Source organism: Lissotriton vulgaris, chromosome 1_1 (genome assembly GCF_964263255.1).
Source record: "Lissotriton vulgaris chromosome 1_1, aLisVul1.2, whole genome shotgun sequence".
Classification (NCBI taxonomy): Eukaryota; Metazoa; Chordata; class Amphibia; order Caudata; family Salamandridae; genus Lissotriton; species Lissotriton vulgaris.
In genome coordinates, this window is record NC_141685.1 from 1,387,459,976 (window position 1) to 1,387,476,489 (window position 16,514).

The 16,514-nt window shown below is 43.8% G+C and overlaps 1 protein-coding gene across 2 annotated transcripts in view; it reads left to right on the plus strand.

Moving 5' to 3' along the window:
- The window catches only part of CADPS2 (calcium dependent secretion activator 2), a 2,357,592-nt gene that overhangs the window by 2,133,557 nt on the left and 207,521 nt on the right, over nucleotides 1–16,514 (plus strand). For both annotated transcript variants that reach the window (XM_086966845.1, XM_086966848.1), the window contains 2 exons: nucleotides 5,377–5,460; nucleotides 5,574–5,606. In XM_086966845.1, coding sequence (XP_086822971.1) covers nucleotides 5,377–5,460; nucleotides 5,574–5,606 — 117 coding nt within the window. The remainder of the gene's footprint in view (nucleotides 1–5,376; nucleotides 5,461–5,573; nucleotides 5,607–16,514) is intronic.

Below are 16,514 nucleotides of genomic sequence, written 5' to 3' on the forward strand. Positions count from 1 at the left end.
TATTACACAGCAGCTTCTTGGCTTCTGGTTCCTCATTTGAGATGCACTCCACAGTTTGTATGACATTCCCACATTCTGGCGACATTTCAGGAAGAATAGACAATTTCAAAATGTGACAATGGCTTTCTTTTTCCATAAGCTGCAATATTTGTAATGGTTATGTCTACAGAGCAAATGACATGACTGCAGCAAACATAGGTGTTTAAAGGATCCTCAATACTGCAATAAAGGCTTTAAACATGTAATCATCTAGCTAAATTTCACCTTCTACATGCAGCTGCAGCACTATCTATACATCTCTGACCATCTTTTGACAACAGATTATGCTACTCGAATTAATGATTTATGGTGAATAAATGGAACCTTTGTACTACACCTTTTGGACCTTTCTGCTGCCTTTCACCTCCTTTTTCACAACATGAGCCCAGCGACGGCTGGCAAGAATCGGGGGTGGCGGGGAGAGAAAGAATACACTTACCTTTTAACCGCGTCTGCCCTCTGTCGTCTCTCAGTGTCTCTTCCGGCTGGAATGGAAGCAGGAAGCACACAGGCTCCCCTAAGCCAATCACAATGCTGCAATGCAGCTTTGTGATTGGTCTGACCGCCGTGATTCGGCACTCAGGCAGGCAGTGGGAGCCTGTGCATGTTCTCCAGCCATGCTGTGCATTACAGCCGGTGGAGAACATGCACAGTGTGCATGACTGTTTGGCGTCCAAGACGGCCGGCCAAGCCGTCGTGCGCGCTGGCAGAGTGAGCTCACCACTCCGCCCCCTGCTCTGTGACCAGAACAGCCCAGCACCGCCCCGCAAAACTGCTTCACCAGAGGGAAAAATAAAGTTATAATAACATTGTGTTATTATCATTTTATTTTTCCTTTTTTACACAGCTGAAAAGCAGTGGGGAGATGCTCCTCTGCCTTATCGGATGAGCCGCCACTTCATGAGCCTGACTCTCACGTCCACAGATGCTAGCTGAAGGTATACACTACCCTCAATTTTTTGCATTTTTTCTCAAAACCTAATCACTCTAAGTAAAGAATCGTTGTGGTGGAAAGCTTTACAGGTACCTGTGGCAAGTTAAACCTGGTGTTGCATTGATGAATGCCAGTAAAATTGTGCATCACCCTTATGAGCTCACTGCACAGTGAAGGAAAACCACAAGGAAGATCAGACGAAGTTGAACAAGGGCAGCTGTTCTTGTGAGGACATCATTTCGTTCAGCTTAAATGACTAAAAGGGGACATTTTGACTTTGGTGGAATGGGAGAACCTCTACATCTAGTTGTCATTAGCCCTGAAGAAACTAATTTCACACCCTTCCCTTTGATGCTCTGACTACTCATGTCCTTCCTCAATCTGTCACCATTTGAATGACGTCTTCGCAAGAGATACCTCTGAAAATAAAATTGGCTTAAACCTGACTCTAAAGCTCGGGTCTCTACAGCTCTGAGATGTCCTGGCTCCTGTGGGTCCCCTAAAACCAGAAAAGCTCGTTTATGACCATGATAGACAGTGCTTATTGTGGTGAAAAGAATGAGTGCTGATGCCCAAAGGACTCCTTAGAAACCTGCAGCCTGTGCTTGTAAACGCCAGTGCACTAAATTCCGAGACTGATTACTCTTGAATTAACCTCATGGCTCCTCCATCCACCATCAGGCACTCCCTGCGGATTTAGCTCCCTCGTGCAAGTTCCTGCTGTCTCCCTTTGCAACTACTTCTCAGTCTTTTTCTTTCTCCCTTAATCCTCTGTTTATATTTTTTACTCTTTTGCTCACAGTCAAAGTCTGATGAAGAAAAATCAGTGTGATCTTCAAAAATGAGTGCCAGTGGGCTCAAGTTAAGCACTGCCTACAGAGCTAAATAGCTGAAACCAGGAACTGCAGGTATGATTCACTTTTATAAGTCATAGCCTATGGTATGGGCGGACACAGGACAGGTTCACCATAGCAATACAATGGAGCTTGGCGTTTGCTGTGTGAAACGCTGTGTTTTTACTGCTGCATTTACCATTTAATCAATGGTATCAGTGTTTTAAATGGGCCGGTACTGATTACCAGCACTTTTTTATTTTGAGAGGTCTCTCCATCTCTGCAGATGCCCTGGCTCACGTGGGTTCCCCAAAACCAGGAAAGCTTGTTCTTGCCTATTACAGACAGTGCTTAATTTTGTAAAAGAATGAGTGCTGATGCCCAAAGGTCTCCTTAGAAACCCACAGCTGATGCTTTTAAACGTCAGTGCGCTGAATACCAAGGCTGATTTCTCTTGACTTGACCTCATTACTCTTCCACCCACCATCAGGCTCTCCCTGCAGCTTTAGCTCCCACGTGCAAGTTCCAGCTTTCTCCTTTTGCGAAGGCTTTCCAGCCTTTCTCCTCAATCCTCTGTTTTTGTTTTTCCCTCTCTTGCTCAGTCAAATTCCAATGAGGGAAAAAGAATGGTATGGGCGGACAAAGGATAGGTCCACCAAAGCAATACAACAGAGTTTGGAGTTTGCTGTGCGATTTGCTCAGTTTTTTACTGCTGCATTTACCATTTTATCAGTTTCATCTTTTATTGCCTTTCATCTGCTTTATCATTGTTGGAAATTGCCCATTTTTCAGGGTTATCCCAAAACTTTTTGCTTCTTCCTCCTATTTTTCCTGACCTGTTTTTGTTCGCTTTAGGACTCTGGGCACTTTACCACTGCTAATCAGTGCTAAAGTGCATATGCTCTCTGCGTAAATTATGATTATAATTGGGTATCCATGATTGACATATTTGATTAACTGGTAAGTCCCTAGTAAATTGCACTGAGTTGCCAGGGCCTGTAACTCAAATGCTACTAGTTGGCTCGCAGGACTGATTTTATCACCCACAGGAATAGCCCTGTAAATGTATCTCAGATCTGCCACTGCAGTGTCTGCACACACGTTTTTAAACTGCCATGTCGACCTGGCAAGTGCGCACACATGCCAGGCCCTAACCTTCCCTTTTCTTACATGTAAGGCACCTCTCAGGCAGGCCCATGGTACCCCAATGGGCAGGGTACAGTGTATATGAAAGGTAGGGCATGTACTAGTGTGTGTTACATGTCCTGATAGTGAAATACAGCCAATTTTCTTTTTCACTATTTAAAGGCTATCTGTCCCATAGCTTAACATGGAAGTTACTTTGTCACCTCTTACAAGTATAACTTTCCATTGGGACAAGCTAGAGAAATGGAGTTTAGGCTCTCTGAACTCAGAAGTTAATAGCACATCTTTTTAGGGAGATGGTTTTTAAATTGTGTGTTTGAAAATGACACTTTTAGAAAGTAGGCATTTTCTTGTTTAAACATTCTGTGTGCCTCCCCTGTTTGTGTATTGACTGTCTGGTTTTGGATGACAGGAGCTTGGGATGTTCATTAACTGTAGGCAGCCACAAGGGGGGTTGAGTTGTGTCCTGCCTTTCCTGGGTGACTCATAGCCAGACTGAATAGTCCATGGCAGCATTAAGAATGGTGGGAGGAGTTTCCACTAGCACCTGAATAGGCAGTGCCTGCTCTGCACAATGCTGTCTTCACCTCCTGTAGTGAAGCCGGACCAGTGATGGCAGAACTGGCTTGGACTGGGTTGATAAACCCTTCCTACAAAGAGAAAATGGGATATTAGATTCGGACCTTAAACCCCAGAGAATGAGATCGCTTCTGGACTCAAGAGAAACATCTGCCAAGGAGAATAGCTGGAGAGCTGTAAGCAGCAGTACTGACCCTTTGCTGTGTGTGCCTTGTTGGATTGGCCTGCAGTTGCTGCTTCTGCCAACCAGAGGACAAAGACTGGAACTTTGTTGTTAACCTGGTTGAAGAAAAATCTCCAAGAGCTTGTATGTGCTTGCCTCCTGTTCCGAAGTCTCAGGGCCACAAAGACTTCACCTGCACCTACTGACCAGCACCTGGACTCCTCTGTGTACTTCTGTATTCAAATGAGTGCCAATTCCAGTTACTGGGCCCTGAGAATTGTGTGGCTAGTGCTGCATAGCAAGAAAAACAACTCTGCTAGTGACACTACAACCTGCACCGAACCCGGGAGCACCACCCGTGAAGAGCATGATGCACTGCCCCGCCTGCAGTGTAGCTCCGATGCCTGTAGTTATCGGCTTTCCCAATGCCATCGCTCGTACCGGCGCCATCACCTCCAGCGCGAGCATTCCTTTATCCCGGAGCAGATAACCGACAAAGGTGAGATCACAAACTTTTTGACGCTGCATCGCCTCACCGAAACCGAGGCCTCTCCGCCGATGTCGTCTAACTTCCCTGTCGCGGACTCGACACCTTGCCTCCTCACGGACTCAACGCCTTGCCTCCCCTGTGGCAGAAGGGAGCTGGCCTCATGTTGGCACCGATGCCTCACCTCCACGACGCCGTGCATTGCCTTTTTCCAAGGTTCTGTTGTTTGGGGTGTTTGGGTGACTTTGTGCCTGTCCCGTGCACTTCACAGTCAGTGTATTACTTTGGATTTATGCCTTCACGACGTCGTAATAGCCCCAGGTGGAGCTGTTTGTTTTTACAGTTCTATTTTTGCAAGTAACCATTTCTAATGGTTTCGGTGCGTCGGATGGCCCCCGGCCGTCTGACGTCACGGTGGGCGTGTGCGAAGGACGGCCAGGGGCCATTCGAACCATACACGCGTGGAATTCTCCCGCACAGTGGGGGAATTCCGGCCGCAGCAAAGCGGTTAAAGTGATATCTTGATACATGTATGTTGGATTTTTGTTGTTTGGGTCTTGTTTGGTTTAGATAAAGATACCTTCTTTTTCTAAACTGGTGTGGTGTCTATTTGTGTTGTCTTTACTGTGTTACTGTGTGTTTGGAGTACAAATACTTTACACATTACCTTTGGGATAAGCCTGTCTGCTCGTGCCAAGCCACCAAGTGGTGAGCAGTGGTTATCTAAATTGTGTAACTCCCTTATCCTGACTAGAATGAAGGGTCCCTGCTTGGACAAAGGTGCATACCTCTGCCAGTTAGAGACCTTCATTTATAACAATCATGCTTTATCTATATCCTTTTTTTCTACTTCCCCTGGAATATTCAGTAGGTTGTATTGACCTGCGGAATGCTTTTCGGTTCTTGGCGTACTTTCTTGGAGCGAACTATTTTTTGCCAAGGTTATAAACCTGTCTGTCAGCTGTTTTAAGTCACAGGATGAGTATGTTAAAGTTGTTAGATTTAAAGACGAGGACAGACCTACACTGTATTCTGTTATTTACTGTGACTTTTTTGCACTTGCCGCTGGTTTGAGTGTGTATGTCTGTATGTATGAATATTGGACAGGCGCGTTATGCCCCCGTTACCGTTCCTCCTGTTTCATGTGATATTTAGACCCAGTGCGATTTACTTGCTTCTATCTGTTTCTCTGCAGTTTGTTTCTGTGCTAGAAAATGTCCTGTCCAAGTTATCAAGATATGATGAAGGCACTTTCTTCTCCTCCATTCTCTCCTTCACAGTAAGTATGCAAATTAATAAGCCAACACTTCACAAGTTTGTCAATTTCCTGCTGTTAACTAGTCGCAGCTGCATTGCACCTGTTAATTTATTCGCATTTACGTTTATTTGCAGGTGAAAGCTGCTGCAAAGTACGTTGATGTTCCCGTGAGTACAACTGACCTTCACTCCTTCTCGAGTTAACGTTTGTATTTGTGCTTCCTCACGACAAAACGATCTAGAAAAGTTGGTTATCAGAATTAGATTTCCAAATCACTTCTCCATTGGCAGAGTGATCAGTTTTATAGCACATTTTTTTGTTTTTTCAAGAATTCATTTTTACTAGCAATCTTTTTTAATATAATCGTTTCATTAAAAAAGTACGCGAAAAACACTGTTAAGAGAAATTCGAATAGTGCATTTTATATTCTTCTGCTATATCTCAGGATAATTTGTGGAAGAAAAGGGAAATTATACAATTTAATAAGAAGCAAATTTTGCGCCAAATTCTGCCCAAAGTGCTTCCATGTGAGTTATATTCACTTAGCATTATAATTCAAACCAATTGAGCGTTTTCATTTAACAAAATGGAGGTGGTGCAAAACATCACGCAGCATGAAAGAAAATAAACACTTGTATACAATTACCCAACCTATTAGTTTCTTTTTAATTTACCTACAAAAGTAGGAGGGGCTGAGTGAATTTTGCTGAGATTCGATTATGACCTGCAGGTCAAACTCAGTTCTTATCAATTAGCACCAAATTCACCATGGTAATGAATATATTCTTCAATATAATGCTGCCGTTTTCTTCTTTTCTTTTTTTGTGAAGTACCATTAAAACATTAGTGACTAGGGCACATGCATTTAAGTATATCTGGCTGGGTGACCTCTGCAAACCAATTGGCATTCAGTCTTGTGGTTCATGATGTCACCAGACCCCCTCAATTGCAATATAATTTTGTATGATACATTTACTCATTGTGTATCCTTTATGTGCTTTTAGTCTACATAATGCAGTTATATAAATGCTCGCATTTCACAGGCCCCATGAACTACTGAAAATATTTCACAGGTCCCTGACAAATTTTCATCAACATATTGACAGTCCCAAACTGTTCTAGACATGTTTCTTATTGTCAAAGACAGCAGGATTATGAGACAACAAAAGCCCAAATTACACAGCAGGGTTATCTACATAATGCTGCAAGAAAAGGCAAATTATGCAGCATTTTGAAGCACATTTCTGGGTAGCATTGTTTTGAGCAATTTTAGCTAGAAACAACATAATATTTTTATTGAAATCTGCATTTTAAGCGGCAAGTGTGGTAAACCCCTAGTTGTGCTGTAAATGCTGTATGCACAGAATTTCATAATTTCTCTCACCGTGACTGTTGTATATTGTTTGTTTTATCAACAATCTATTCATGAAACATTAACAAAACCTAAACATTATAATTCCAATCAGGGCCCATTGTTAGTTACATGTTGAAGAGAATAGCTTCAACAATCTCTACCTTGCATGACGGAAAGTGTTTTTAACAATGCAAATAGTGTTTTTTCAAAAAGTCTACATTTCTATCCACACAATTAAGGATTGCTCTATTCTTTTTACTGCAGACAACCAAACAGTCTAATTGAGTATTTCATTTGCCATTTTCAATATATATTTTTCTGTTTCAAAAACACCTTTTTTCTAACTAATTGCCCTAAAATAGGTATGCAGTCTAAATAATAATGGTTAAATGGACTGAAAACCTGGGTCTTCAAGCTACAGGACACCTGTGTTAAAGCCCTAGTGTAACAGTTGGTTGAGTTTCCACCTACTCCTAACCTGTTTCCTACATCTCTGGATCAGTATCTGGCGCCTTGATGCTCCTTGGAGCGGCTGTTGCGCGGTACAAATGCCATATTACATTACATTACATTACAAAAGGAGTAATATGGTCCTATATTGCCATCTCAGGTTTCTGGTTACATTTGAAAACCACATAGGCCTCAGGGTTTATTATGTCAACAGAAGACTTAAGTGGTAATATATGATCATATTATATAGCTACCTCAGGTGTATCCTACATATACATATGTATTCAATTTAGATAACCTGTGTATGTAACTTGGTCCTCAACTGCAACATTATCCGAGTTACCGTGACAATGGTAAAGTCCTGCAGAGTGGTTTTGGACTTCCCATACAATGATGAAACTCATATTTCACAGAGACATGTTAAATATTACCATTGTTCACAAGTCCATTTGAAATATGGATTGCATACCAGTTTCTTTTGGCAATAAAAGCACTCAAACAAGATATGCGTATATTACCTCCCTGTTGATCCCATAAATAATCTTACAAATCAGATTATATATTACAAAACTAGCAACACTTTCCAAGAGAAGACTTTGACTAGTATTTTTATTTACTTTAAATATGTGCTATATAATGATGTTGTTCTTTTAATTGCAGTTACTTATTGGTGTAAGCATTTTGAGGACATAAGCATTGTGTTTGTTGTGAGATTTATGGTTTGCTTTACTGTTTTGAGATTTGTGGATTGTGGAACTAACCATTAGCAATGAATTTCACTGATCTTTGGTTTTTAATTCATAAACAGAACTGTACTTTAACTGTGATTATTTTAAGTGACTTTCAGGGATGTTTTAAACACAGGTTAAGGCGTTATAACCAATTCTAACGATACCTTCCCATTAACTATAGTTTATTTCTGTGAATGTTTTCCTGATATCTAATTTTTATTACATGATTTCTTTCCCCGCTGCACATGGCCTTCAACATTGCAAACAACACTGAGCCACTGATAGTGCTTTCACCTAGGTCCTGCCTGACTTCATTTACCCTAATTTCAGATTGGGTTTTTTTATAAATTGGCAGAATACATTGTTGGAGGACCATGATGTCAAAAGGTTTTCTTTTGCCAGAATTTCCACTTCTTTGAGGCCCTGTTTATGACAGCACATGCTACATCGCTGATAACATCTGAAATCTAAGGCGGTGCAAGTTATACTAATAGCAGTTACGCATAACTGGTGAATTTCAGTCGTTTTTGTTTATTACACATTAGGGCTTGTTTTATTATTAGAAGAAGACCTAAATAAAAGTCCACTTTTACCTTTGTTTTAGTCATTAAAAAAAAATATATATAGATATTTAAAAATATATCATATGTTGTAGTGGCCTCCTACTTCATGCTGTCGGCATTCTCTTTGTTTACCTTTCGTGCTAGTATCTTTCCTGGTACCTTGCTTGCGTTGCAGAAGGACTCTCTGCTTTGCTCCCTCCCAGCAGTCTACCTCTTCTTTAGAATGTCCCAGGTCGTGTGTATGTGCGCGCACGCGCAAGGGGATGAAAGAGGTGCATTGGCATCATGACTCTGTGACGTGCTCCATCGTGTAAACCGGAAAGGGGTGAAGGCGTTATTCTTCAGGGTTTAGCCGCTCTTCCTTACTACTTATTAGTTGTCAGCTGTCATTTGGTACATGTGCACTTAGCATAATAAATACATTGATATTTTAGTGCGTGCTGCCGCCATGCAGTACTTCTGTTAGTTACTACATGCCAGAAACGCTGAGCGCCTTTAATTAGGCATCCGTTTATTTATCACGTACTATGAGGCTTCTACTTAAGGATTCTTTATATAGTACCGTTAGTACTGCGTTTCCTTTTATTTGTGCATATAATTTAACCCAGAACGAGACAGTTGCTGCACACGTTGTCTTGTTGAGTGGATGTAAGTCGGTCGTGTTGTTCTGCTCCTTTATCTGCTTGCACAACACTGTGGGACGTTGAAGGGCCTGACCTTGTGCACAACTACAAATATATATATTTAAAAGCAGCACATTACGTCTCGGTCAATTTCTGATCCTGTTTTGTGTGTATGAAGTAGGGCAAGATGCAATGTGCACGTATTTTATTAGTGCATGTTTTTCCTCTGGTGTGAAGTGTACCAGGGCAGTGATGTCGTTCGCCATTTCAAGGGCAGCCGTAAAGTCTGAGAGTGCAAAATGTCGTGGTATTCTTGGCACCAACTCAACTTTAGGGATATACGTGTTCTGTGCATTCAACTAATGTTAATGATGTGATTATATATTGAAACCCGGAGTTTGTATCAGAACGTTACGCAAAGCTGCGTTTTTGGGAGGCTGTGCACATATTAAATCCTTTCCATGCCCGTGTTCTTCTGTGTGCTGCTGCTCACCTCTTGCGACGGGGTCAGGCGCCTCTTCCGTAACCGGATATGTTGATGCACCGTGGGGCCAGTCCGCATTCCAAGGCCGAGGCGGCGTGGGCCTCGCGCACCTGCCGGGCCAGGCGCATCGGCAGGAAGTAAGGGCCCTGGCAGCATATAATTAAAGAGGATTCTGCTCTCTTAAACCGTATGCTCATCTTGCAGGTTAACACGTGATTAACCCTCCGCAGAATCCTCTGAAGTCTACACCCCGCTGTAATCGAGTTCACTTGTCGTGTCTTCGGTTACACCTATATCCAGTCACTAAGCCAGCATACCTAAAAAGCCGCATCCTCGTCCTTATGTTAGAGATTGCGTCATCTGTCTGTTTGCGCGCCATGACCTGTCTTGTTCTTATCATCTCCCCCTCCTGTTCCCTTTAAGTAACACGACTATTTGTAAATGGCCGTGAAAGAGCAGTTTTAAAGTTTTAAAAGGAACAATACACACACAGGGCGGCAACACAGCTTCCTGCAGTCCTGCGTTGTGAGGGGGGGGGGGGGGGGGGGGGGGGGTCATTGTCCCAAGGCCAATGAATATATGTGACATATGAGGAACTCTGGGGCCCATTTTAACAATCTGCAGGGTAGCCACCATTTTACATACGCCACTGTACACGCCTTGGGATATATGAGAATATCTACAGTTTTTATGCACGCAAGTAACCGCATTTCATAAAACTGAAATGGCAAACCTTGCCTGATTTAGCCTGTCAGCTGGTCAGTTCCATGAAGAGGTGACAGAATACTTACACCGCTTTATATAATCGTCCTCCGGATTGAAGGTAGTATGGATTGAAGTTTTTTCCTTAGCTCAATCCTACGCTCATTCCAATGGTCCAGTGTTATCAGGCTACTCTGCACACTGCTTCTGTCCTCTAGAGCTGCTTAATGATTCTTGCTAACTTTTAACAAGAGCCTAAGCCTCCCCTGGTTTGGGAACCCCTTTAGTGCACACTGCCCCGAGCAGTCTTACTAAATTGTAGGGAAACTGACTGCTGCGGACAGTTGTTTATGTTTATAGCATTTGCATAGTGCATTTCCACAATTTGTCTTGCCTCATGGTGCCTACAGTCATGTGACTTTTATGTAGGATTGTGTTAATTCTCATTTTACAAGATCATGGTGGTCTGTGTCATAATTTTGATTCTGTGAAAATTGGCCTGTCCAATGTTATATCGGCATTTGCACATATTTAGTAATGCAAAGTATACCATGTGCCACATCCTGACAGATCTCTGCAGTGAATTATTTGTGTGGATGCGACTATGTAAGACGGTGAGTTTTTTTGCTTCCTATTTTGTTCTTCACGGGTTAATAGTTGTTTATTAGTTGCCCTGAGTTGCTGTTTGGTTGAGCACAGTGAGAACGATATAGCATTCATGCAGTTTTGTGCGCTATGGCTGGTATGGTTGTGTGTGAACTGTTGGGTTATTGTTAGACCTGACAATCTTCGTGTGGTATTCCCTCACACTTATTGCCTTTACCCCCTGCTTTTTGCTGATGTTTTTGTTGGCATTAGGATTCTGTGAACTTTACCTCTGCCAACCAGAGCTAAAGTGCTTGCGCTCTCTCCTTAAAACACCTGTACCTGCGTGAGCTCTGCTACTGGCCTCTACTGGACTGGGTCTTGATCCCCCAAAGGTGCCCCCAGGTAATGGACCCTTTGCTGGCATCAGACGAATTTCCTTCAAAAAGAAAAAGGGAAAAATCTTGAAGCTTGATCTCCTTGTGACTGTGAACATGCCTGCTCATGTAGAAACTCTGCTACCTGTGATGTTCACCAATAACAAAGCTCCAGTGAGACCTGCTGTTCATGTCATCAGTGACCATCCACAATAACCGACAACATGAGATCTGCACTTCACAATGTCAGTAATGATCAACCACTGCAAAGCCCCAGAGATGACTGGAACATTGTGCTACAGTGACGACCACCCGCAACACTCAACCTACTCTTTAGGCTGAGAGCCTGTCTAACCAGTGTGGGTGGATTCGAAAGAATACCCTGTAGAGGCATTGAATGGTTAGGGGAGGTGCAACAATGTGAGTGATCTTGATGGGGGGTACACCGGATTCTAAGAGCACAGGCTCAGCAGTTGCTTTACAAAGTTGTGGCAACACCTGAATAATAGCAAGCTCACTGTACCCCGGGAGCTTGCAAAGGAGGCAGACCTCTGGGTCAGCACCCGAGTGTCCAAGAAGGTTCCTGGGGGAATCACCACAATGGTGGGCAGGGTCCTCATCAAAAGAAAGATAGGGGAGACAAAGATATTATCTAAGACTTCTCTCAAGGCCCCCAAAAGAGTTTCAAGTAAAGGATTCTGAACCTAATCCTGATCAGATGAAGGGTGGTTTTTATAGGAAGAAACCTTCAAGACATTTTACTCTAAAGTGCTTTGAGTGCTACGGATATGGACATTTAAAGGACAGCTCCAACTGTCTGCAAACGCAGCAGCTCCCCGCCCCCACTGATGGGCAGGTCCTGAGGATGGCAAGTGTAGTGCTCATGGAGGAGGTTGCCACAGTTTGTATGATGGTAGTGCAGAGGTTACCCAAGTGTTCCTGGGTGACAGCAGAGAGATGGTGCCAAAGCCCCACATGCTTAAAAATAGTAAAAAGTATTGACAGTGGGTCACCATCAATCGACAGAGGGTTATGTCTCTGAAGGACACAGGAGCCAGCATGACTACTGTTCAATGTCATCTGGTGTCCTCACATAAGGTATGTATGTATGTATGTATGTATTGGCATTTATATAGCGCACTACTTACCCGTAGGGTCCCAAGGCGCTTCGACCGCTGCGAAACCCTTCCTGGCTTCCCTGAGAGATGGTCCCTTAATGGGTATCTCCAGGGTGAGACCAGGCATCCCCGGCGGTCTGGTGGGGCCGTTAGTGAAGATGAGGCAAGCTAATGCCCAGAGTTGCCGAGTGTGATCGCTGATCAGAGTGGGCACCGAGGCGAGAGAATTATCGAGTCCGCTGACCCTGGTCCAGAAACCTGCCGCGCCGGGAATCGAACCCTGGTCCCGGGCCGTCCTCTGCTCTCGGGTCTGCCGCCTCTAACCAGTGAGCCACACTACTTCACAAGGTAATCCCCAGCGTTTTCTAACAGGTTGGGTCAGACTGAAGTTCCAACTTCATGTCTGCCTACATGAAGTCCATGTGGGATGAGTGTGTGGTAACTTATTTGTTTTCCACCCCATACTACCCCCATATCCATGGCCTTGTTGGAAGATTCATCAAGACCCTGAAGGGCACAATTATGGTCCTCACAGAACCCATGAGGGGTAAGTGCCTCGGAAGGGAGTGGGTTTCAGTCCCATCCTGTGTGTTACACTCTCAGTCTTGTGAAGGTGGGGGTAGGAGCAAGTTCCCACTAAGTCACTCAAGGATGTAGTGAGCTACATGTTGGCACTCTTGTCTCAGATGAAGCGCTTTTAGAAAGAAGCCACTGAAAACCTGGAAGCCAGCCAGGAAGTGAGGAAGCACTAGTATAAACAGAAGGTCATTCTGGTGGAGTAATCCCTCAAGCTGATAAGCTCATTGAATGGTTAGGAGCTGACAAGTTCCTGAGAATGTTTTAATTTAACTTCAGGGTACAGGCATATCGCTAAGGAGAGGTCTGCATTCTCTACCTCAGAGGGTCACTTCTAGTTTTGAGTAATGCCCTTTACATTAAAGAATGCTCATGACACCTTTCAGAGGTTGGTTAACCGGGTCCTGACCGGGTTGGAGAACTTCAATGGCACCTACTTGAATACCATTGCAGACTTCAGTTCTAGTTGGGAGGACCCCCTGTTCCACATCCCAAAAGTGCTTCAGGCCCTACAGAAGGTAGGCCTGACTATCAAGTCCAGTAAGTGCCAGATAGGGCAGGAATATGTAGTGTACTTGGGTCACCAAGTCAGTGGGGGCAATAGTTCCACTCCTGCAGATAAAGATTGAGACCATCCTGGCTTGGAAACCCCCAAGACCCAGACTGAGGTGGGAATCTTCTTGGGCCTTACTAGTTACTACAGAAGATTTGTCAAGGGATATGTCACCGGTGTGGCCCCCCTGACAGAGCTGACTTCCAAGAAGCAACCAAGAAGATGATTTAGATGGAAGCATGCCAGAACACTTGTGACGTCTTGAAGGAGGCCATGTGCACAGTACCAGTGCTCAAGGTACCCTCATTCTGCAAATAATTACATGTCCAGACAGATGCAGCTGAGCGTGGCATAGGCGCTGTTCTCTCACAGCTGAGGGCTTGGAGCTACCTGTAGCACTCATCAGCAGGAGGCTACTGCCCAGGGAGCAGAGGTAGACTGCAAGCACGATAGAAGCCTATGCAATGGTCTAGACACTGAAGAAGTTGAGCTGATACCTGTTTAAGACTCACAGCCTCAGAAAGACCATTTCGCTACCCACTAAAGTAGCACTTTAAAATATGTTTCAGGCGTGCCACTGCAGTCTGTAGTGTAGTTTTAAACTCCCATTTCGACATGGCAACATAAACAGTTTGCCTGGCCTAAACCCTCCTTTTCAATACTGAAAAGTCATCCTTAAGGTAGGCCCTAACCACTACTAGGGAAAGTGCATAGTATTTAAAAGTAGGACATGTGTGGTTAAGTTTGACATTTTCTAGCAGTGAAAAACTCCTGAAGTATTTTTTTCGTGGTTATAAGGCTTACTTCTCCTATAGGCTAACACTGGGGTACACTATTACATTTAATAAGGGCTAACTTCAGATTGTGTGTAATAGGGAAAAATTGCCAGGACCTGTGTGATTCTTAGCGTTTTTAAATTACCGCTAGACCAAACTATATTAATTTTATTTGATCTGGTACTTTATTAGTACATATTCTTCAACTTTTTAACTTTTTTAAAAGTATATTTAAAGCACAGGTCCTGGCAATTTTTCCCTGTTACAGATATATATACGGCCCAGCCAGAACCTGGCCCGTTGGGCCTAGCTCCCCTTGCTACCAACTTCAGATTGTGAGCAGGTAGAAATATACTGTTTCCACTCAAATTAATTGTAATTTTAAAATCCTCTTTAATGGTAACGTCTTATTTTAAGTTACTATTCTGAAAATGCCGCTTTTATAAAGTTTGCATTTTTCTCTCTAAACCAAATGTGCCTTTCTACCAGTGTAAATGACTGTGAAAGGCTCTCCTGTGGTGCTTTGTTTATTCATCCCAGACATAGTCACAAATGGGCCTTGTCTGTAGGGCAGGGTGTTGCTTACCTGAGCAGGATGTTCTGGGGGGTGGCACTCAACATTCATGAGCTTCAGGGGACAGCCTCATGGCTTGTCCATCCCTTCCTGACTTCTGTGGGCTGCCTGTTTTGCCACAGACAATACAGCTCACACCTTGGCCCGCCTGTCTTTTGTTGAACATAGTAAGTTTGGAAACAATTGCAGGAAAGGAGGAAGGTTAGAGGAAGATGGTAGCCGCCACCCACAGGCTAAATGTTCGAAAATCCAATGTGTACCTTTCTTGTGTCTCCCTTGGGCATGCCTGGATAACAACTAAAGGGTAGATCTGTTTCCATGATTTTCTTGGGGAATTAGAGTGGATCTGCTTTGAGGTTGCAGATGCAATCTGGTACCCTGGTATGGTTAGTGGTTCAGACGGGGCATTTTGAGCTAGCCAGGAAATCGGCCAACATGTTATGTTATGTTATGTTAATTTTTCTTGTATAGCGCATGGCTGCCCCAACAACAGGGCGTCCCAGCCCTTGCGGAAAAGCCAACCAGGAGTGTCAGCGGATAGCGGAAGAGGAAATACTGAAGGCCTGGGAGTCGGCTGACTAGATGGAGGCAAACAGCCAGGTCTTAATGAATTTACGGAAGAGCCAGTGGTCTCGTATGGCACGTGCTTCAATGGGGATGGAATTCCAGAGAGCAGGGGCCAGAGATCTAAAAGAGCGGCCGCCCGCTCTACTCTGCGAACCCTGACGGTGCAGGCTAGATGGCGATCAGCAGAACACAAGGCCCGGGTAGGAGTATAGGGGGTGCAGAGACCTTGCAGTATTTGAGGGCCTTGGCCATTGAGGATTTTATGAGTTAAACAGAGGGTCTTGAATTCGATTCTCTGTTTCACTGGAAGCCAGTGGAGTCGATTAAGGAGATGCGAGGTATGACTATGTTTGGGAAGTGCAAAGAGGGTGCGAGCAGCTGCGTTCTGTGCCCTCTGTAATCTTTTGATGACTGACTTGTTAGTACCCAGTAGGAGTCCGTTACAGTAGTCTAAGTCGGATAACACCGGGGATTGGACTATGACTTGCCTGGTCGGTGGCTCAAAGAAGCCCAGTATGGGTTTAATGCAACAAAGGCGGCCAAAGCAGGTGCCAGCAACCCTCTTGGCGTGCGATTCAAAGGAAAGTGTGCTGTCCATTTCTGTGTTTGTCTGTGGACTCAGTCCCCATATGCTGATGATTATGTTGTTGGATACACAGTCCGACTTAACTCGGAGGAACAATATGACACTAGCAATTGGGTTACTGATGTGGCCTGCTAGGCCAAATCATGTTTTCTGGAAAGTAGCTGTGTTCTTTGTATTAGATAATCATTTTGACAAGAGCAATGCAGTGGTAAAAAAGATGGACTGAAATGCAGCTTCATGCCATTCTCAGTGATTGAAGCTTTTGCACTCATTCTACCCATCACCTTTTTTTTGTTTCGGTGTGATGGATTAGGTATGAATGGTATACCCAGATGTGGGTCCTGTGCTCATTGTGCAGAACAATTATTCTAAATATATCAGTAATGAGGCCCAACAAGGCTGAAACCAATTTATGTGCGTGTGTTTTAGTATCATAGGAACCTGGCCTGAATGAAA